Here is a 16,879-nt window from a genome sequence, read left to right on the forward strand (position 1 = left end):
GGAAGTTTTAGGTATGTGAATTAGGGTTAGAGTTGAGGTACTGATGTGAGAAAATGCACAGGCACAGCAGGATTACGAGCCAAAATATTCCTCACACCATAACTGTCATAATTGGTACCACTGAACATAATTGTAGTACGGAGGGAATATTATTCACTGGACCTGAAACTGCAGAACCAGTGTATCTTGTGTGATTTTTTACAAAGCAGTGGAGCTTGGGAGAAATTCTGCACTTTGCATTCAACACCCAACCCTTTCATGGTCTGAATATGATTCCAGTGCATTGCAGAAAATGTGCTCTCTACTGTACATGCTTAAATTCTCCATATGAACACTGCAATTTATGTTTTAGAGGCAAATAATGCCATTTTACATGATTATTTTAGCCTCTAATACACTCTTACGGTGATTGTTTTTCCACTTGTGGATGAGATAAAAGTACAGATTAAAATGCTTAATTTTCCTGCAACTATACATTCTTTCTATGCAAATGATTTAATTTAAGTTTGTCTTTCATGGACAATCTGTTTTTCTTGTTTCAGTAGAGACAAATGCCACACAGCACAGTGCCAAAGTCAATAAGACAGAAATCACACAAATGCCGATCAAGCAGCTGCAGAAAAACTGTTTGGTGACAGATAACAGGATAGTCATAGGCTTTAAAAAACAAAAACAAAAATAAGTATGTTCGCAAACATGCACACAAACACTCTCTCACACACACACACACACAAAATGCAAGTAAACGTTCATGTGGTGTTTTCATTTCATTAAGATTATTAAATTCCAGCAAATGGTGCGTGTGTGTTTGTTGGGGGTTGAGGGAGAGAAGCATGAAGGAAGGATCATTGAAAATGTTAACTGGCTGCATAAAAACGAACTGTATGTGTTTTTCTCTCCTTCCCACCCTACACCCCCCTGCGTGCCGTGGCTCCACTTATCAGCACGGGGGGGGGTGTGGTGGGGGGGGGGCATACGAATTAAGACCACATAGGGAAAGAAATCAGACTTTTTTAAATGCCGAGAGACTGGCTAGAAAATTGGCTTAGTGCGGCAGATAGCGAACTGAACAAAAGGAACATATATATGAGCTTGAAGTGATTGAAGTAGCTGGCGTCTCCCGATGTGTGCCCGGCGTTTGATTCCCGCCACGGCTCTTACATAAACTGCTCGCTTAATTTCACACCGCGCATCTGAAAAATGACAACAAACGCTTTCATTAGAGCACGATGCCGCAGCCCCACGAAGAGACTTTAATGTTCTTGAAGCGTGGAGGAAGGAAGGAGGAGAGGAGGACGGGAGGAGGGGGGAGGAGAGGAGGGGGGGGGGGTTGAAGGAGACAGAGAGAATAAACTAGGTGAAGGAGTGTGATAAATGTGGAGAGCGTTCCAAAAACAAGAAGCGGAAAAAGCAGCGAACAGCATCTGCTTTGATTATTTCAATATTCATGTGCCTCCCCCCCCATCTCCTCCCCCCCTCCACCTCCCAACCCTCCCTCATTCTCTCCTGCGTGAATTTGTTTTCCTTGCATGCAATTGGTAACGCTCATCTTTCCTCCCTCTTGCAAACTCTCTCCCTTCTCTGCGCTTTGGTGTGGTAAATATTTTGCATACGCTTACCGAGGTACGCGGTATGAGGAGTAGAGTTAAGCCCGGTTCGGTAATTTGGGATCTTTCATCTGTTTTTCGGCGTGAGGCCAAACCTACGTTAACATAGAATCGGGTCACGGGTAGGGTTTTGCCAAAGGCCATGAGGATGTGTGTCACAGCGTGTGTGCGTCTTTGCGGATGCGTAGGCGTTCTCCTTCACGCTGTACCGCGGCTTAGCTCTCCTGCGTATTTCATATGGCGATGCATGGAGGTGCGACAGAGAGGTGCCACCCTTGAGGTCACTAACTCACCATCCCCAATCCCATCCACAAGTCTCCACTTAAAAACAGCAGCTTTGTTGCCTTTTTCACTGTGTGTGTGTGTTTGTGTTTGTGTGTGTAGGGTAAAATAAACAGCTAGAGTTATGATATGTGTTAGAGTTTAAGGTTTCAAACTGTACTGAACGGTATTAAAAAACCTTTTAAGTTATTCATATTCATATAATTTTATGCCATATTCTGTGTCCTTGCTTTATTTGTTTTGTGTACTCTACTGAATCATTGTAATTATTGATGGTTGATTAGTTAGATTTAGCTTAGCTTGTTCTCTGTAAAGTCCTGTGAGACATGTTTATAATAAGAGCTGACTGAAAAAGCCTCGATTTATCTCGAAAGAGCACGTAGACAGGATTTTAAATGCCTCATTCAAAAAGACAAACAACTCCCTCCGTCGCCCTCACATGATCAACTGCTAAAGGTGGCAGAAAGTGCAACAAGCAAACCAACAGTGTCATTACAGTCTGCACCACTTTAATTGCCTTTCTTTTGCTGAATATGTGCAAAAAATATCTAATTTGTAAGCATTGTTTTTATATTTCTGTCTATTTCATGCTACTGTAAACTGTTCCAGTGATTTGTCTTTATAAATTCCTAATTGAGCCAAAATTTATACAAACTTCAGAGGAAAAAGCTCTGCTTCCCATTTGAAATACAGGATTTTCCTGAAATGAAAACTCTTCAGTCAAAGTGATACACTTTGTCACAACAAAGGCAATCAATCAAGTTAACTCACAAACACATTTCAATGATTTCTAGTTAATTATACATTCATTCATCCAGATACATATGTGGTTTCTGTCACTAGTTAAGTTTGTGTTGCTGTGGCAGCAAGTGAACCTGGGAGATCCCAACGTGTTCCCAGACCAGGTGGGTAACGTAACCATTACAAGTGTAATCTGGGTCTACTCTGTGGTCTCCATCCCTGAAATATCTCCATTGGGAGATGTCTTGGAAGCATCCCAATCAGATGACTTTTAGTGTGAAGGAGCAATGGTTCCAACTTCCTCTGGATGTCCAAGCTGCTTTGAAACATTCTGTGCTGTAGATCAACTGAGAAACTGCTAATGCTGCACCAATCCACCTGTTGATCTCACACTCCATCTTACAATCACTTGTGAACAATACTTGAATTTCTTTATTACTTCAGGCAGCAACATGAGGAAAAGGGAGCAATACACCATTTTCTATAAATTGGTAGATTTCTGGTGGAGTCCTGAGGTCTCCAAACAGGACACTCGTCACTCCTAGAACGTGTCTGGAGAATCACAACCAGAATCAGTGACAAGCCAACGTGCCAAGAATCTCATGGCTCGTGGCAAGAGTCCTGCCGCCTGATATTCCCGCAGTAAACTCACAAGACTTCACCCATAAAGTCCACAAAACACACGTAGGCTGGATGAGAAAACTCCAAAAGTAAAGGGCTGGTCCACGGTCTTTGCACGAATATACTTTACTCTCAAATGAAGAACCTACAGTAGTGAATATTGCCCTGGAGATGGTGTCGTTCACCATCTGATTTGTTGAGTGTTACTGCACTTTCATGATATGTATCGTAATCTTTTAAGAGTATAACTGACCTGTCAGAAAACAAACTTTAAAGTTGCAACTTTTATGTTTTTGAGAATAAGTTTGTGTGTGTGTGTGTGTGTGTGTGTCTACCTTGAGGCCTTCAGCAGGCGAGCAGCTGAGCAGGACCAGGTTGTTCCTGTGCGTGTTGGTAGGAGTCCAGGGCCACAGCCCCTCTCCGGGCTCGTCCAGGTTCCACCAGCACAGCGCCACATCCTGGAGACGGTTGAGAGCCACACGTCTGAGGAGCCTGCGTCCCCGCCCAGTCACCTCCACACAGGTCACCTGAACATGGAAACACACATATGCAGAGTATGCACTGAGAAGAGAGTCAACATACGAAATACAATATAAAGATCAATACTGGCATACACAGAAACACCCAGAAAGTTAAAATATATCTTATGAAGAAGGGGAAGTTATCAGAATATCAGCTCCTTAACCTCAGTGATTCACCCATGTGGATTCACCCACCTGAGGGCTCTGAAACTTCCACATCTGTAGCCGCAAATATCACTCTCCTGTCCTTCCCCCGTCCTGTTTGTGTTGATGTCTAAGGTTTTTGTTTTTTTTATCTTCCATTATTAATGTCTGTGTGTGTGTGTGTGTGTGTGTGTTTTGTTCTGTCGGGCTTGTTGTTTTAGTGATGTGCATATTTTTGGGAAGGTCCGCCACGCTCTACGGGCCACAACACAGAGGCGCACAGTAATGAGCTCTCGTGGTGCTTTGGGGGCGCACACACACACACCCACACACATACATGAATGCATGCATGTATGCACGCAAACACACATGTGCATACATGTAGAGACACTGATATGTAAGTGTACAAAATACACACACACACACACACTTTCACAGACACACACAAACACACCATTAAACAAACAGTGCTCTATCCAGAAGCACTTTTAAAGCAGGTGAAATTGCAGGTCTTACACTGTGACCCTGCCTTTCATGTACACCACAGCTCATTCCCTCTTAACACACACACACACACACACACACACAGCCCAATATTCATACAGGCCTTTCATACACTCCTTATCTCCGGTCACACTCACTAACACAATGAGCCAGTCGATGCCTAACACACACACACACACACACACACACACACGTCCATGACCTCTGTCACAGTGCAGAAGAGGACCTGACAGATAGAGGCAGGACAGAGGTGAATTAGGGAAAAGAGAGAGGAATAAAGGGTGGTAATGAAGAAAAAGCAGATTGTTTGGGTTTGGACAGAGGGGTGAGAGAGAGGAAAGAGGGGTGACGGCTGCCTTTATGCACTACAGCTTTAGGGAAATGGGAATAGAGGAAAAAGGCATGCTTGAATGAATGAATGAAGGACAAAACAAAAATCATACATAAGGAGAGGAGAAAAGAAGGTAGAATAATTGGAATTTTTGTAATAAATCAATGAGAGGTTTGTGTCAAAATAAATATCTGAAACCCCGGAAAAGAGCAGTCAGTTGTAAAATCAGAATCCCTCTAAATAGGCATGTTGTCATAAGCGGGAATACAGGAATGTTAAATAGAAATTAATAAAAGAAACATGCTCCTAAAGTACAAAATAAAATATGGTTTAACAGCCTAGGAACATGCTAAAATTAGTAAATCGACAGGCTGCACTGTATGAGTAGAGCAGATTTGAGGTTCAGTGGTCCATGCCCCTGCACCTGCCACTTTACCCCCCCCCCCCACCACCCCCACCCACCCTCCCAGCGTAACAGTGTCATCATAACAGTGTCTGTGTTTTATGTAATGGTTAGATTGTTATTTATTTGTTAGATGTTTTTTATTGAACCCACCCAGTGTAACAGTGTCTAATGTTATATGTTAGATTTTTTTACTGAATGTAAATGTCTTGTCAGATTCCTTGTATTTCTATACTTGGCAAATAAATGATCCTTGAATCCTTGAATCCTTGAATCCCTGCCCTTCTTGCCCCTCGGGGGGTGGGGTGGGGTGGAAATTTGCTTTGGACACAAAATACAGAGGCGAATGAAAATGATGGAAGAACATCTGATGATAAAGGGAACAAAGAGTTGCCCCAAACAGCTGAACGAGAGATCACTGACAGATTAGAAATGGAAAAGAAGAAAAAAAAAAATCTGAAAATCACTGGGTTAATAACACACTCTATCTCTACCCCCCGCCCCCCCCATGCCCCCTCCATCCCTCCATCCCTACCCATCTCTTTCCTCTTCTAGATTTTTTTTTTTTTCTGCTGGCGTTTGCTGGTCAGCAATAATCAAAAACCACTTTCTGTGGGCCGGATTAGTTTAGCCCCCCCTCAACGCCCCCCACTCTCCCTTCTCCAGCTTAGCCCACTGGACCAGGGCGATGTGTGTATGTGTGTGTGTGTGTGTGCGCGCGTGCGTGTTTGTGGGGGATGGGTGGCAGGGCATACGTGTGCACACGTGTGTATGTTGCAGGTTGCATGAGTGTGTGTGTGTGCACATGCATTGACAGAGGAGTGGGGTGTACAATATGGCGTGGTGGTTGAATGAGTGTGTATGTGTTGGGGATGGTGTCTTATCAGGACTCTGCTTGTGGAGACAGATGCACGGCAGGAACGATTGCTTTTACACACAGCAACATGCACGCGCACACACACACACACACCTTAACAAAAGGGCCTGGCAGTAATGTGATAATGCCAGGGTTAGCGGTTAGCCTGCTAGTGAAGGAGGACACTGTAGTTTTGTTTTGGGGGAGGGAAGAAGGGCATGACACATAATCAGACCTGTTACGAACACCTACAACCCCCCTCCCACATCAGACTGCCTCTCAATACCCATCTTTACAAGAGATTAATAAACAAACACAGGAAGGACGCAGAGAGTTTAAGGTGACCTGGGTACATTTGAACCGCAAGGCCCTTTTCCCATGAACTTACTCAGACTGGATGGAAAACTCTTTAGGCTTTTTATTCAAGTCTGTCCTAAAACAACAGTCAAATAAAAGGAGGGGAGGACTTTTGCAATATCAACACCCTTGTAAAAGAGATTCTTTAGGATTTAAGTAAACACTGTGGATATCAGACAAGGAGCCGTTCATAAAAATTATTAAAAAAAACATTCAGAAAGACTCCTGGATTGTTTTATTCATTCAGACCATATGGGTAAAACATTTTAAGGATATATACAATAAATCATCAGCATTGTCTTTTCAAAATTTTTAAGATTTTCCAACATTACCACCTCCGACTGTATTAGGGCAAATAGATAGGATAAATGGATATTAGAAACCCACATAAACTGGTTAACTGCTGAACTGGTTATAAACATCTTGCTAAACTCAAGCAGTTGTTGAAGTTGTTCCAAAGATTACTGGAAAATTAGATAACCGTTACACAAATCTGAGGTCCTTATTTGCATAATTTGTAGATGTATGTAGTTTACGGTACATACCAGCCAATATACTGAGTAGATTTCATAGTAGGTTGTTAAACTGGTTTCATGGGGACCCAGCTGGTGTCTCAGTCTACTAAACCTTGATTCAAACAAACTGGGATACTGGATTTCATAGGTTTTTCTCATTGAAAGCTATTATAATGGTTTCTACCTTTCATTCCATGTTTCTTATGGTTTTTTTTATAATGGCCTTGTACTGAACAATATGTGACTAAACTGGATATATTTTTGTTTCCAGGCTTCAGTCAAATCCACATTTGAGTGGATAAAATGTTGGTCATCAGGTGGAATAATAATAGAGTTGGATGGTGATAGTGGACCTTTTAACACCTTTCTCTCTTTCTCATGGTCTCTTCTACACCTGACTCTGTCCTGTCTTACATACACCTACACACATACACATATACACATATACACATGCACACTCCATTAATGTGTTCTACTGTACCTTGATTTCAGAGGGTGAGAGTTTGTCTGTTCGCCTGCCAGTCTCTGGGGAGTCCTGGTTCTTTTTGTTGAGGTAGACTGCAGCCACTTGGCTCTGCTCCAGGAAGGCCAGCAGGAACAGCCGATCGCTCAGCACCGCTGGGAATGACATCACCACATTTGTCATTGAATGTCATGATTAAAAACAAAAGACAACCTCTATATATCGTTGAGATGACACCTAAAGATGATCATATTACGCACATTTCCAGGTCTACATTTCTATTCGGGGACTCTACTGGAACATCTTTGTATGATTTACAGTTCAAAAAGCTCCTTATTTATCTTATACTGGCTCTTTATGCAGCCCCTCAGTTCAGTCTCTGTCTGAAACAGGCTGTTTTAGCTCTTGTCTCTTTAAGGCCTCCCTCCCGAGCCCACTCTGTTCTGATTGGTTAGCTTCATGGAGACTACATGAACAAACAATAATAGTCAGATTTTGCTTTGCTTTTCTCGTTCTTCATTTGAAATATAAACTTCTCAAATACACGCGTACATGTTCGAGCCTGAATCTGATCCGAGATACGGGAGTGGACGACACAGACAACCCATGAAACAACATTAGCAACAAAAGCAACCAACAGACAGCTGTTTGTAGGCATGTATGATGTCAGTAGGACAAGGAAGTGGAGGTAACTTTGCAAACAGAGCGTTCAGAGCAGGCTGAATCACTGGCTTTTGACTTGAAAATGTCATTTTTATATACGTTCACCTCAGGTTTTGGAACACTGACCATATTTAACATAGACATCTGACATTATAACAATATATAAGTGACAGAAATGACAAGTCCCTTTTAAGGAGTCCACTGTCTCTTTACACAGCCATAAATCATGACAAAAATATCAACACATACAAGTTACTACACAGCTGGGTCACCATTTATCTTTCAAATCATTTTTATGTAAAACATGATGCCTTTAATTACAGTACTTACATGAAGAAATAAAGTTTAAATTACCAAATTATAAAGAAAAATAACAATTCATTCAATGCTAATAATTTCTTGAGACTCATTATTTTTTTCTGACATGTTTTCTGATGCTCTTGATGGTTTGATTGGAACAAAGCTGAAGATATGTGTTTCCAATTCATGTCGCCTTCCCTCCACTTTCATATTAAGTCCTGTAGTCTCTGTATTTTGGCTGAGCATGTGAATATACTGCACAGTATACAATACATTGTACGTTTTCTCAGACATTTCTTCACTCCCCAATTATATTTCTATCCTGAAGGTGTTTTCTGACTGTCCTCTATGCTTTCACTTCATTATACTGCAGTGTCACTGTCCCCGTTATACCGTATCATTTAGTTTCGATTAGTTTGGAGTGGCATGCCAGAAGTTGTCTTTCTCCGACTGCCTCCCGTTCCCTCCTCTCTCTTACTACTACTTTCCCACTTTTCCTTTCCTTTCCTACTCGTTTCCCCCTCTCCTCTCTTCTCCTGCCTCCTGTATTCTTTGTATCTCTTCCCTCTCCTGTTCTCCTCTCTCTTCCCCTCCTGTCAGTGCACTGCAGGCTCTGAGGCCTTTTTGTGGTAGAAAAACACACTTGATCCTGTTCAACTCTTCAGGAGCTGCATGGAAACGCTGATTAGCAATTAAGCCCCCCTCTCCTTCAAATTAATCTGTTTATGAAACCAATTAAATGGAAAGGAGGGGGGTTGTTACACATGTCTCTCAGATATCCTGCTTTGAGTTGAACGAGTAAGGCTGCACCCCGAGATTTAGAAATCTAACCGGCAATTAACCATGGCATGTGTGTATTTATAAACGTGTGGGTATTGGTATGATTACACTTCAAATCGTTCTGTTGTGTGAAAATTTCAAATTAATATGCAAATATTCATGAGGGAAGTGAAACATTGCTTGAAAATACAGAAAAACTAGCATCTTAAACCAGGTCAGTTGAGTCAGTGCAATCCCTCTGTCCCTATGCTGGAGTTGGATTATAAAGCATTTGTAATGAAAACTGGTTCAAGGCTTAAACCATTACAAAATACAGCCATTAACAAGGCCTTGGCTTTCCGAAACAACGTTTAATGCAATAGTAAGCGTCTTTGTAATAGATTACAGACAAATCAAGTTAAATGCAGTTTAGTATTGATCTCTATGGGTGTCTATAAACGGGATTAGGATTAATCCCATTCAGTCCCAAATGAAGGAGGGGATATGAAACCAGGCTGTGGCCCAATCTGGTACCAGGTGGCTGATTTGGTATTAAGGGCCAGACCTTTATGACCCACCCCAATACACCCCCCAGAGAGAGACACACACACACACACTCATTTTCAAACCCCCAAGATACATAAACACATGCACAGATCACTACATATACATTCATACATGCAAGCCTGCAACCACATTTTATGCATGCACTGTTCCACACACCAACACATGTACACATACAGTACGTGCATTCACACCCACAGTCATAAAACAAACCAACCACATGTTAAAGCACACACACTCACCACATACACACAGTCCCCTAAATCCATTTAATGCCATCTCCTCAGCAGCATGTTGACATAAGAGGCCAATGGGCTTAACCAAAGCACATTTAAACATGGGTAAATGAAACTGGCTATGAAAAATCACTTAAGGATGCTTAATCGTGGAGCATATGCACAGCTTGGCCCAGACATCGGCCAAAGGAAGCTGGTAATACTTTGATGGTGTAAAATATATGTAATCTACTGATCCGTATGATGCAATCAGAGCTCATGGTAGAAACACGGAGGTAACCAAGACTGAGGATGCAAAGTTTAAGAGAAGTTTAAGCTTGCTTTTTTTGTCACATTGCGAAACAAAAGCGGACCTGGCTGCCGTTGAGTGTTGTCTCAGAGAGGCAAATACGTAAAACAGAGCAGGCCTCACATTTAGTTCAATCCATGCAAATCAAAAAGAGGATTTTCTTCAGTATTCAAATGCCAAGAACCTTTTTGCTTAAGAAAGTTGTCAAATCCTGTTCATTACACAGTGACTTATGGTTTCATTTATTTTTAAACTGACTTTGCAGTGATTAAAAATACAAATACATAATAATTATTTTTATATATATATATATATATATATATATATATATATAATAACATAACAAGACATGAATAAGACACTTCTACATGGCATGTCACACACACACACTTACACCAGTCACAACTTGATTGTAATTGTAAACTGTCTCTGTAATTGTACATTGTAAATGTGTTCGACAGTGTGATCTGGTCTGGCTTTCTACTCTAATTGTCTAAGGCTAATTTAACAAGTGACAGATGTGAGAACAGCCTCTAACCTGCTGCCCCCCCCCCACCCCCACTCCCCTCCATACACACACACACACACACACACACACACACACACACACAGACATACACATACACAAAATCCCCGGAACCCACCCTCTCACAACCATTACTCTAATAATTAGTGCCTCTGAGGCTTTGAATGGAGCGCAGCGGGAGGTGAGTGGGTGTATGTGTACCTGGCTGTGTGTGGGTGTGTATGTGTGTACCTCAGTATGTGCCACTGTGTATGTGTGTGTGTGTGTTTGTGTGTTACAGTCTCTGTGTGTGTATGCCTGTAAAAGTAATAAGTAAATGCTTGTTGGTCTGTATTAAAAAAAAAAAAGTCAGTGCGTCTGTAATTACATATGTACTTGTGTAAGAACGAGTGTGTGCATGTGTGTATTTGTGTATGTGAGAGAGAGAGAGAGAGAGAGAGAGAGAGAGAGAGAGAGAGTGAGAGAGTGTGTGCACTATGGGGGCTTTATCAGGTGTCTGGAGACCTCGGGCGGAAGCGAGGAGGGCGGTGTTATGAACAAATAATTGATACAGAAAGAAAGAAATAATTAGCAGATTTGGGCCGGTGTCCACGGCCCCTTATTCTCTCCTGCCAGGTCTGCAGAGCGAGGGAGCGCAGTGCAAGTGGGGGGCGGTACTCCCTTGAGGAATGCGCAATGGAGGAAAAACACTGATGGATGCTCTTAAGGGAAGGCCCCTGGACACACACAGCACAAAAGGATTTGCCCGCAATTAGCTACCAGAGTCGCCTCGCTCACCTGTGGCACCTGTCATGTGTGCGAATCGGTGTGTGTGTGTGTGTGTGTGAGAGAGAGTGTTTGCGTGACAAAGTGGTGAGGAGAGTGGGGAGTGTGCATGTGTGTGTGGTAGATGTCAGGCTGCATGTGTGGCGAGCAGGTGTAAGCACACAGTCGGTGCTGACAGTGTGGGAGAAAGTGCATGGTAGATGGTTTTGTGGTTTTGAAACATTTAACATTTTAATGCAAATGTCTGTGCTGTGTGTGTGTGTGTGTGTGTGTGTGTGTGTGTGTATGGCTGTGGGCAGAGATAGGTGGCCCATCAATGTGGTGGAAACAATGATGATTGTGTCCTTAATCTGCTTAAACCTGGGTGAACCTCTAGAATATTAAAGCCACATATTAAACCATCATTTCATACACTGAATGCAAGAAGCGCAACAATACAGAAGAAGGTATTCTTTCCTGCAATAATAGGTGTTAGAACTAACTAAAATTACAGTCAAAATGTCTGAAGGCTTTAATGAATTGTGTACCAATGCTGGCTTAAAGGGTGAAACCTTTTTTTAAATAAATAAACACATATAAAATATAAACCAAAGGGTAAAAATAAGCTCCTTAGCTCCCTGAAATCATAAATACACACCGAACAGGTCTTAATATACTGTATGTTTGTTTGTGTAACTAACCATCAGTCACGGTGTTGGCTGGTAGTCGGCCCACTAATGTTCGGTCAACACACACTTGTTCGAGTTGAGGTCCATTTAGATTCAGCGTCACCAGTACTCCACTGCTCAGCATCAGCTGCAGGGTACCACACAAACAGAAAAAAAGATTACAGAGGACAGAGATCCAGTTTAAAATCTTTTAAACTTAAACCAGAAGCTTAGTACGCTTTCTGTTTCTGCCCAAACATCGACAGAAACAAAAACAAAAACTATACTAAACTACGAAAACTGTAAATTAGAAAGGGACTAACTGAATAAAATTGTATGAGAGATGATCAAGATGGCATCTCTAATTGAACTTGAATTGTACCCGTAACTCCTCAATGAGGGTTAAGTCAACTCTGACAAATGTAAAAGGTCTATTACTAATTAATTTAAGCTAATTGTTCCCAGTCAACAGTGTCACCTCTAATACAAAGTTTAATATCTTAAAAATACAAACAGTTAGTTAACAGTAGTTACTGTGGTTGAGGTGAAAAGGAATCAGTATATTCACACTTAATATTTGGGAAAAGCGAGTCAGACTTTCTATCCTGCCACCTGCCACATCCTGGCATTTCAGCAGCACTGTGCTGCTCCACAACTGACCACGAGTGTGAGCACCGTACAGTCCGACCCACTCCTCTGCAGTTTGGGGGGCTGGGAACGTGACGGTGAGACAGCACATTGTGCTGTTCATAGTTCAATCATAAATCATAGATGTGATGGGTTCAGATTTGAGTTGGCTGATATCTTTTAAAATTGAAAGGTACTTATGGAATAATTATGACTCATTACAAGCATTAAGCACAGGTAACATTGTTAGCTTGAATGTTTATGATAAAGTGGATCTATAATTAACGTCTGATATTAAGTGACAGGAATCATTATACCATCTGGCTTCAATTCATCATCTCACCATCTGCGTCGACAATTTCCCCAGTCTCCAAAACGTTTGTACGTATGGGTCAGAGTTTGCGAACAGGTGCGCACATTCTCCCATTTGTTTTTATAAATTCCAACTTTTTCGTGGGAAGTGACTTACATATCTTTCAAGCTCTGTTTTGTGATTATAATGATTATAATGAGGCCCCTGGTCTGGGAGGACCAGGGGAGGGACGTTCAGCTTCTGCCACTATCTGAAGCTGAAAGAACTGTGTGTGTTTGTGTGTGTGTGCGTACAGTAGGCGGTGGGCTGAGGAGGGTGTGTACCTGGCAGCAATGCTTGTTCCTCCATCTGGTGTGAACGCAGGTGTTGGTCTGCAACAGTTCCTGAATGAGCACGATAGATAAACAAAGAGAAAGAAAAAGGGAGACTGTGAGAGAAACAGAGCAAACAGAGGAGTCCAAGCAGCCAACGCAACCCGTATCCACAGGAACACAAACCCGATGCAATATGAATGCTGAGAGCAACACAACATTGGGTTTGAACAGGTGGTTTAAAACTTTTATTCTGACAACAAATACAGAAAACATATATTTCACGTAAGGAATAAACCAGAGGATGTGGTGTCTCCTCGCCTCTACAGAACTAAAATTGTGAACTTTGGTGTTTTTTTTAGCACCAGTTCTGCTCATACTTGCATTAATTGTCTTGGTTGTACACAGTACCAGACACTTGCCACCACGGGTGGCCACTGCAGCAGCTCCTGCTTGCAAAAGGGTGGGAGGGAGTTGAAAAAGGATGCAGGTAAGGACTCTGTGTGTGTGTGTGTGTGTGTGTGTGTGTGTGTGTGTAAGGTCAGTCATTCCTGCCACATTCCAAACCCAGCTGGGGTGATTGGGTGGGTGGAGAGAGGGACAGAGAAGGAGGAGGAGGGTGGGGTGTGGAGGTGAGCTGGGGTGTTTCTAGTTTCAGACAATGGTTACGGGTGAGAGGAGGGAGGTGGATGGGTGGGGAGTGTGTGTATGTGTGTGTGTGTGTGTGTGTGTGTGTGTGTGTGTGTGTGTGTGTGTGTAACAGCCACAGACAGGTTCCAGCAAACAAAGCTAGGTCTGTACTGCCACAAGTACAGAGGCGAGGAAGGGGGGAGGAAAAGGCGGAGGAAGAGGGGGATGAATGAGGGGAGAGGAAGGGAAGGAGGAGGAAGAGAAGGAGGGAGGAAGGGAAGGGATGAGGGGGCAGCCTGCAGCCCCCTGATCCCCTCAAATATCCCCCTCGATGACAGAGCTCGGCCGAAAGAGAGGTGATGAGAGAGGAGAGGGAGAGAAGAGAACAAACGAGAACGACAGGGAGAGTGAAGGGAGAGGGAGAAAAGAGAGAGAATGCCCCTATTTGTTAATCAATCGGCCGTTTCGGAAAGGGAAAACTCAGAAAATCCCCAGAGGGAGGAAGAAGACAGTGGGGGGGTGGGGGGTGATGGGGGATTGAACAGAAGAGGCGGGTACCTCCAACTCCTTCAACGAATCGCGTAGCTTCTCCGGTCGGCGGTTCCTGGGGGTCCACGAATAGCCTCGAGCTACGGAGGGAAAACACGAGAAGAATCGGGAGATCATGTGACTTTAACTTTTAAAAACAGAAATTGGAGAAATCATTTAAAAAAGGCCTTCATGGGAATTTAGAAGAATGTGGCAGCGAATACCGGAAAGGGTGAAAGGGTTGAACTTTATATCTGGGTTAAGATCTAAGTATGAAAATGGGTGACATGGGGAATAAAAGGTGATGACAAGACGGTCCGGTGGAATAAAGAGGTGCAGGTACATGGTGCAGGTATTCTAAAATGCAATGCTGACAATGTATTTGAATGTTTACAGAGTAACTTGCCGCACTTTACCTAGAACCTTTTTAAGCTCTCAAGAACTTTTGTATGACCACATCAGCAAATGTTGTCTCCCAATTAGAGTTGAAATGTTGACTTGAATGACAGAAAATTATTCAACAACTATGTTGCTAATCGATTAATCATTTATTTAGTTGTTTATCAAGCAGAAATCCCAAATATTTGCTGGTTCCACCTTCTCAAACATGAAGATTTGCTGCTTTTTACTGTTTTATATCACTGTAAATTGATTACTTTTCGGTTTTATTCTGCTGATCGAACAAAACAAGCAATTTGAAGATGTCACCGTGAGATCCAGAAAATTCTGATCACCATCTTTAAATTTTTCTGCCAATTTATAAGCTAAAAAATGAATTGCTTAATTGGAAAAACAATTGACAGGTTGATCAATTATTAAACATTTACTAGTTGCATAACTAGTATCAATGCATACTAAATACCTGCAGTCTTTTAACTGTTGAATGAGAATGAGAAGCTACAACAGGTTAACAACTTTTATTATCAACAATGTGGAAATTCATGATTCATATCGCCCTATGAGTTAATTTAAGTGCTACTGGTACCATTAGCTTAATCACTAATTTATGTTTATGTTTAAAACCCAACATAAAATTATAACTGCTATATTAAAACCACATTGATGTAGTTTTATATTTCTGGCTACCATATCCCCAAAGCAGCAAAAATCTGAAGTCTGCTGCTTTCAGATTGAAGTAGCCAGTAAAAGGAGTCAAAATATTCTACTGTAAGCAAAATGTCCCTTCAAAAACACACAAACTGGTCCTTGAGGAGAAGGAAATACTTAATCGTGAGGACTTTTGGCACTCTCTAGTTATCTCCCAAATGCAAACTCACAGTTAGCAGCACATATCTCAACACGTGCCACACCGAGGCCCCTTCATTTTAATTTCCCCCTCCATCTCTAGTGGTTAAACAGAGGGAGGGAAGGATATGAAAAAAAAAAAAAAAAAACAGCTAATTGAATTTGTGCATCTGCTCCTGCCCACGCATATACATGAACTTCAGTAGGAAAGGAAAGATGGGAAGGAAAGGACTGCTGTTTTCAATATGGTGCAATCACTCCCCTATCTGTTTATTTTACAGTCTCCCTTTTCATCTTTACTGAAAGGAACCATTAAGGAGTGGGGTTCTCTATTAAGAATGAGTGGGAAGAGGAGGTAAACAGATGCATGCAAATGAGGGTGGGGAGGGTGAGGGGGTGGGTGGGTGGGGGGGGGGAGTGCGTCAGGGGAGAGAGGAGGGAGGGGAGGGCAGGAGGATGAGTGTTCGTCTCCTGATAAGGGTGTTTGTATTCCACTACTGAGTGAAAAGCAGAGAGAGGGAGGGAGAGAGAGAATAGAGGAAGTGGGACAGTTGATTGACGAGGACAACGATTTCTGGAAGATGGTCATCCACTGGTGAGATGATTAGTGCCCAAACACACAGACACACATATGGATATGACGAATAAAATCATCTCTCTCCCCGAGTTTTTCTGCTGGAGACTTACCCTCACAGAATTGGAGTTTCTCATTGTAGTAGTGATGCTCCAGGGGATTGGCTGGGAAAAAGAAAAGAGGCCAAATGAAGGGTTTGATTTGAAATTCATGTTTGGAAATAGCAAGATGTACAGGACATGTTTATATGATGTATACAAAGAACAGAGAATAAAGCTGGAGCTCAAACACTGCCATAACTCCAAAGGGCCGTTTTGGCAAAGTAAAACCTACAACCGTGCCTCATGGCCCGGTCACTGTGAGCAAGAAAGTGGCCAGTCTGGTGGCCGGCCCCTCTGGCAGGCAGGAACACCTCCAGGATTAGTAGTATTAATCAGATAAGGGGGTGAGGGGCCAGACAGGCCCAGACATGGGCACCTGCTCCGGGGCTGGGTGGGGAGGGCTGGAGGGGTTTTTGGCTGCTGGGGACCCCCGGAGCCGCTCCAATGAGCCTGGGT

General features: G+C 42.5%; 1 protein-coding gene across 4 annotated transcripts in view; it reads right to left on the minus strand.

Moving 5' to 3' along the window:
* Window positions 1-16,879, minus strand: part of LOC121911534 (WD repeat containing planar cell polarity effector) — an 81,958-nt gene that overhangs the window by 33,795 nt on the left and 31,284 nt on the right. For all 4 annotated transcript variants that reach the window (XM_042433101.1, XM_042433099.1, XM_042433100.1 and 1 more), the window contains 6 exons: window positions 16,436-16,486; window positions 14,534-14,604; window positions 13,358-13,417; window positions 12,128-12,242; window positions 7,364-7,500; window positions 3,587-3,778 (listed from right to left, as the gene is read on the minus strand). In XM_042433101.1, the coding sequence (XP_042289035.1) occupies window positions 3,587-3,778; window positions 7,364-7,500; window positions 12,128-12,242; window positions 13,358-13,417; window positions 14,534-14,604; window positions 16,436-16,486 (626 nt within the window). The remainder of the gene's footprint in view (window positions 1-3,586; window positions 3,779-7,363; window positions 7,501-12,127; window positions 12,243-13,357; window positions 13,418-14,533; window positions 14,605-16,435; window positions 16,487-16,879) is intronic.

Source organism: Thunnus maccoyii, chromosome 14 (genome assembly GCF_910596095.1).
Source record: "Thunnus maccoyii chromosome 14, fThuMac1.1, whole genome shotgun sequence".
In the NCBI taxonomy this organism is placed as follows: Eukaryota; Metazoa; Chordata; class Actinopteri; order Scombriformes; family Scombridae; genus Thunnus; species Thunnus maccoyii.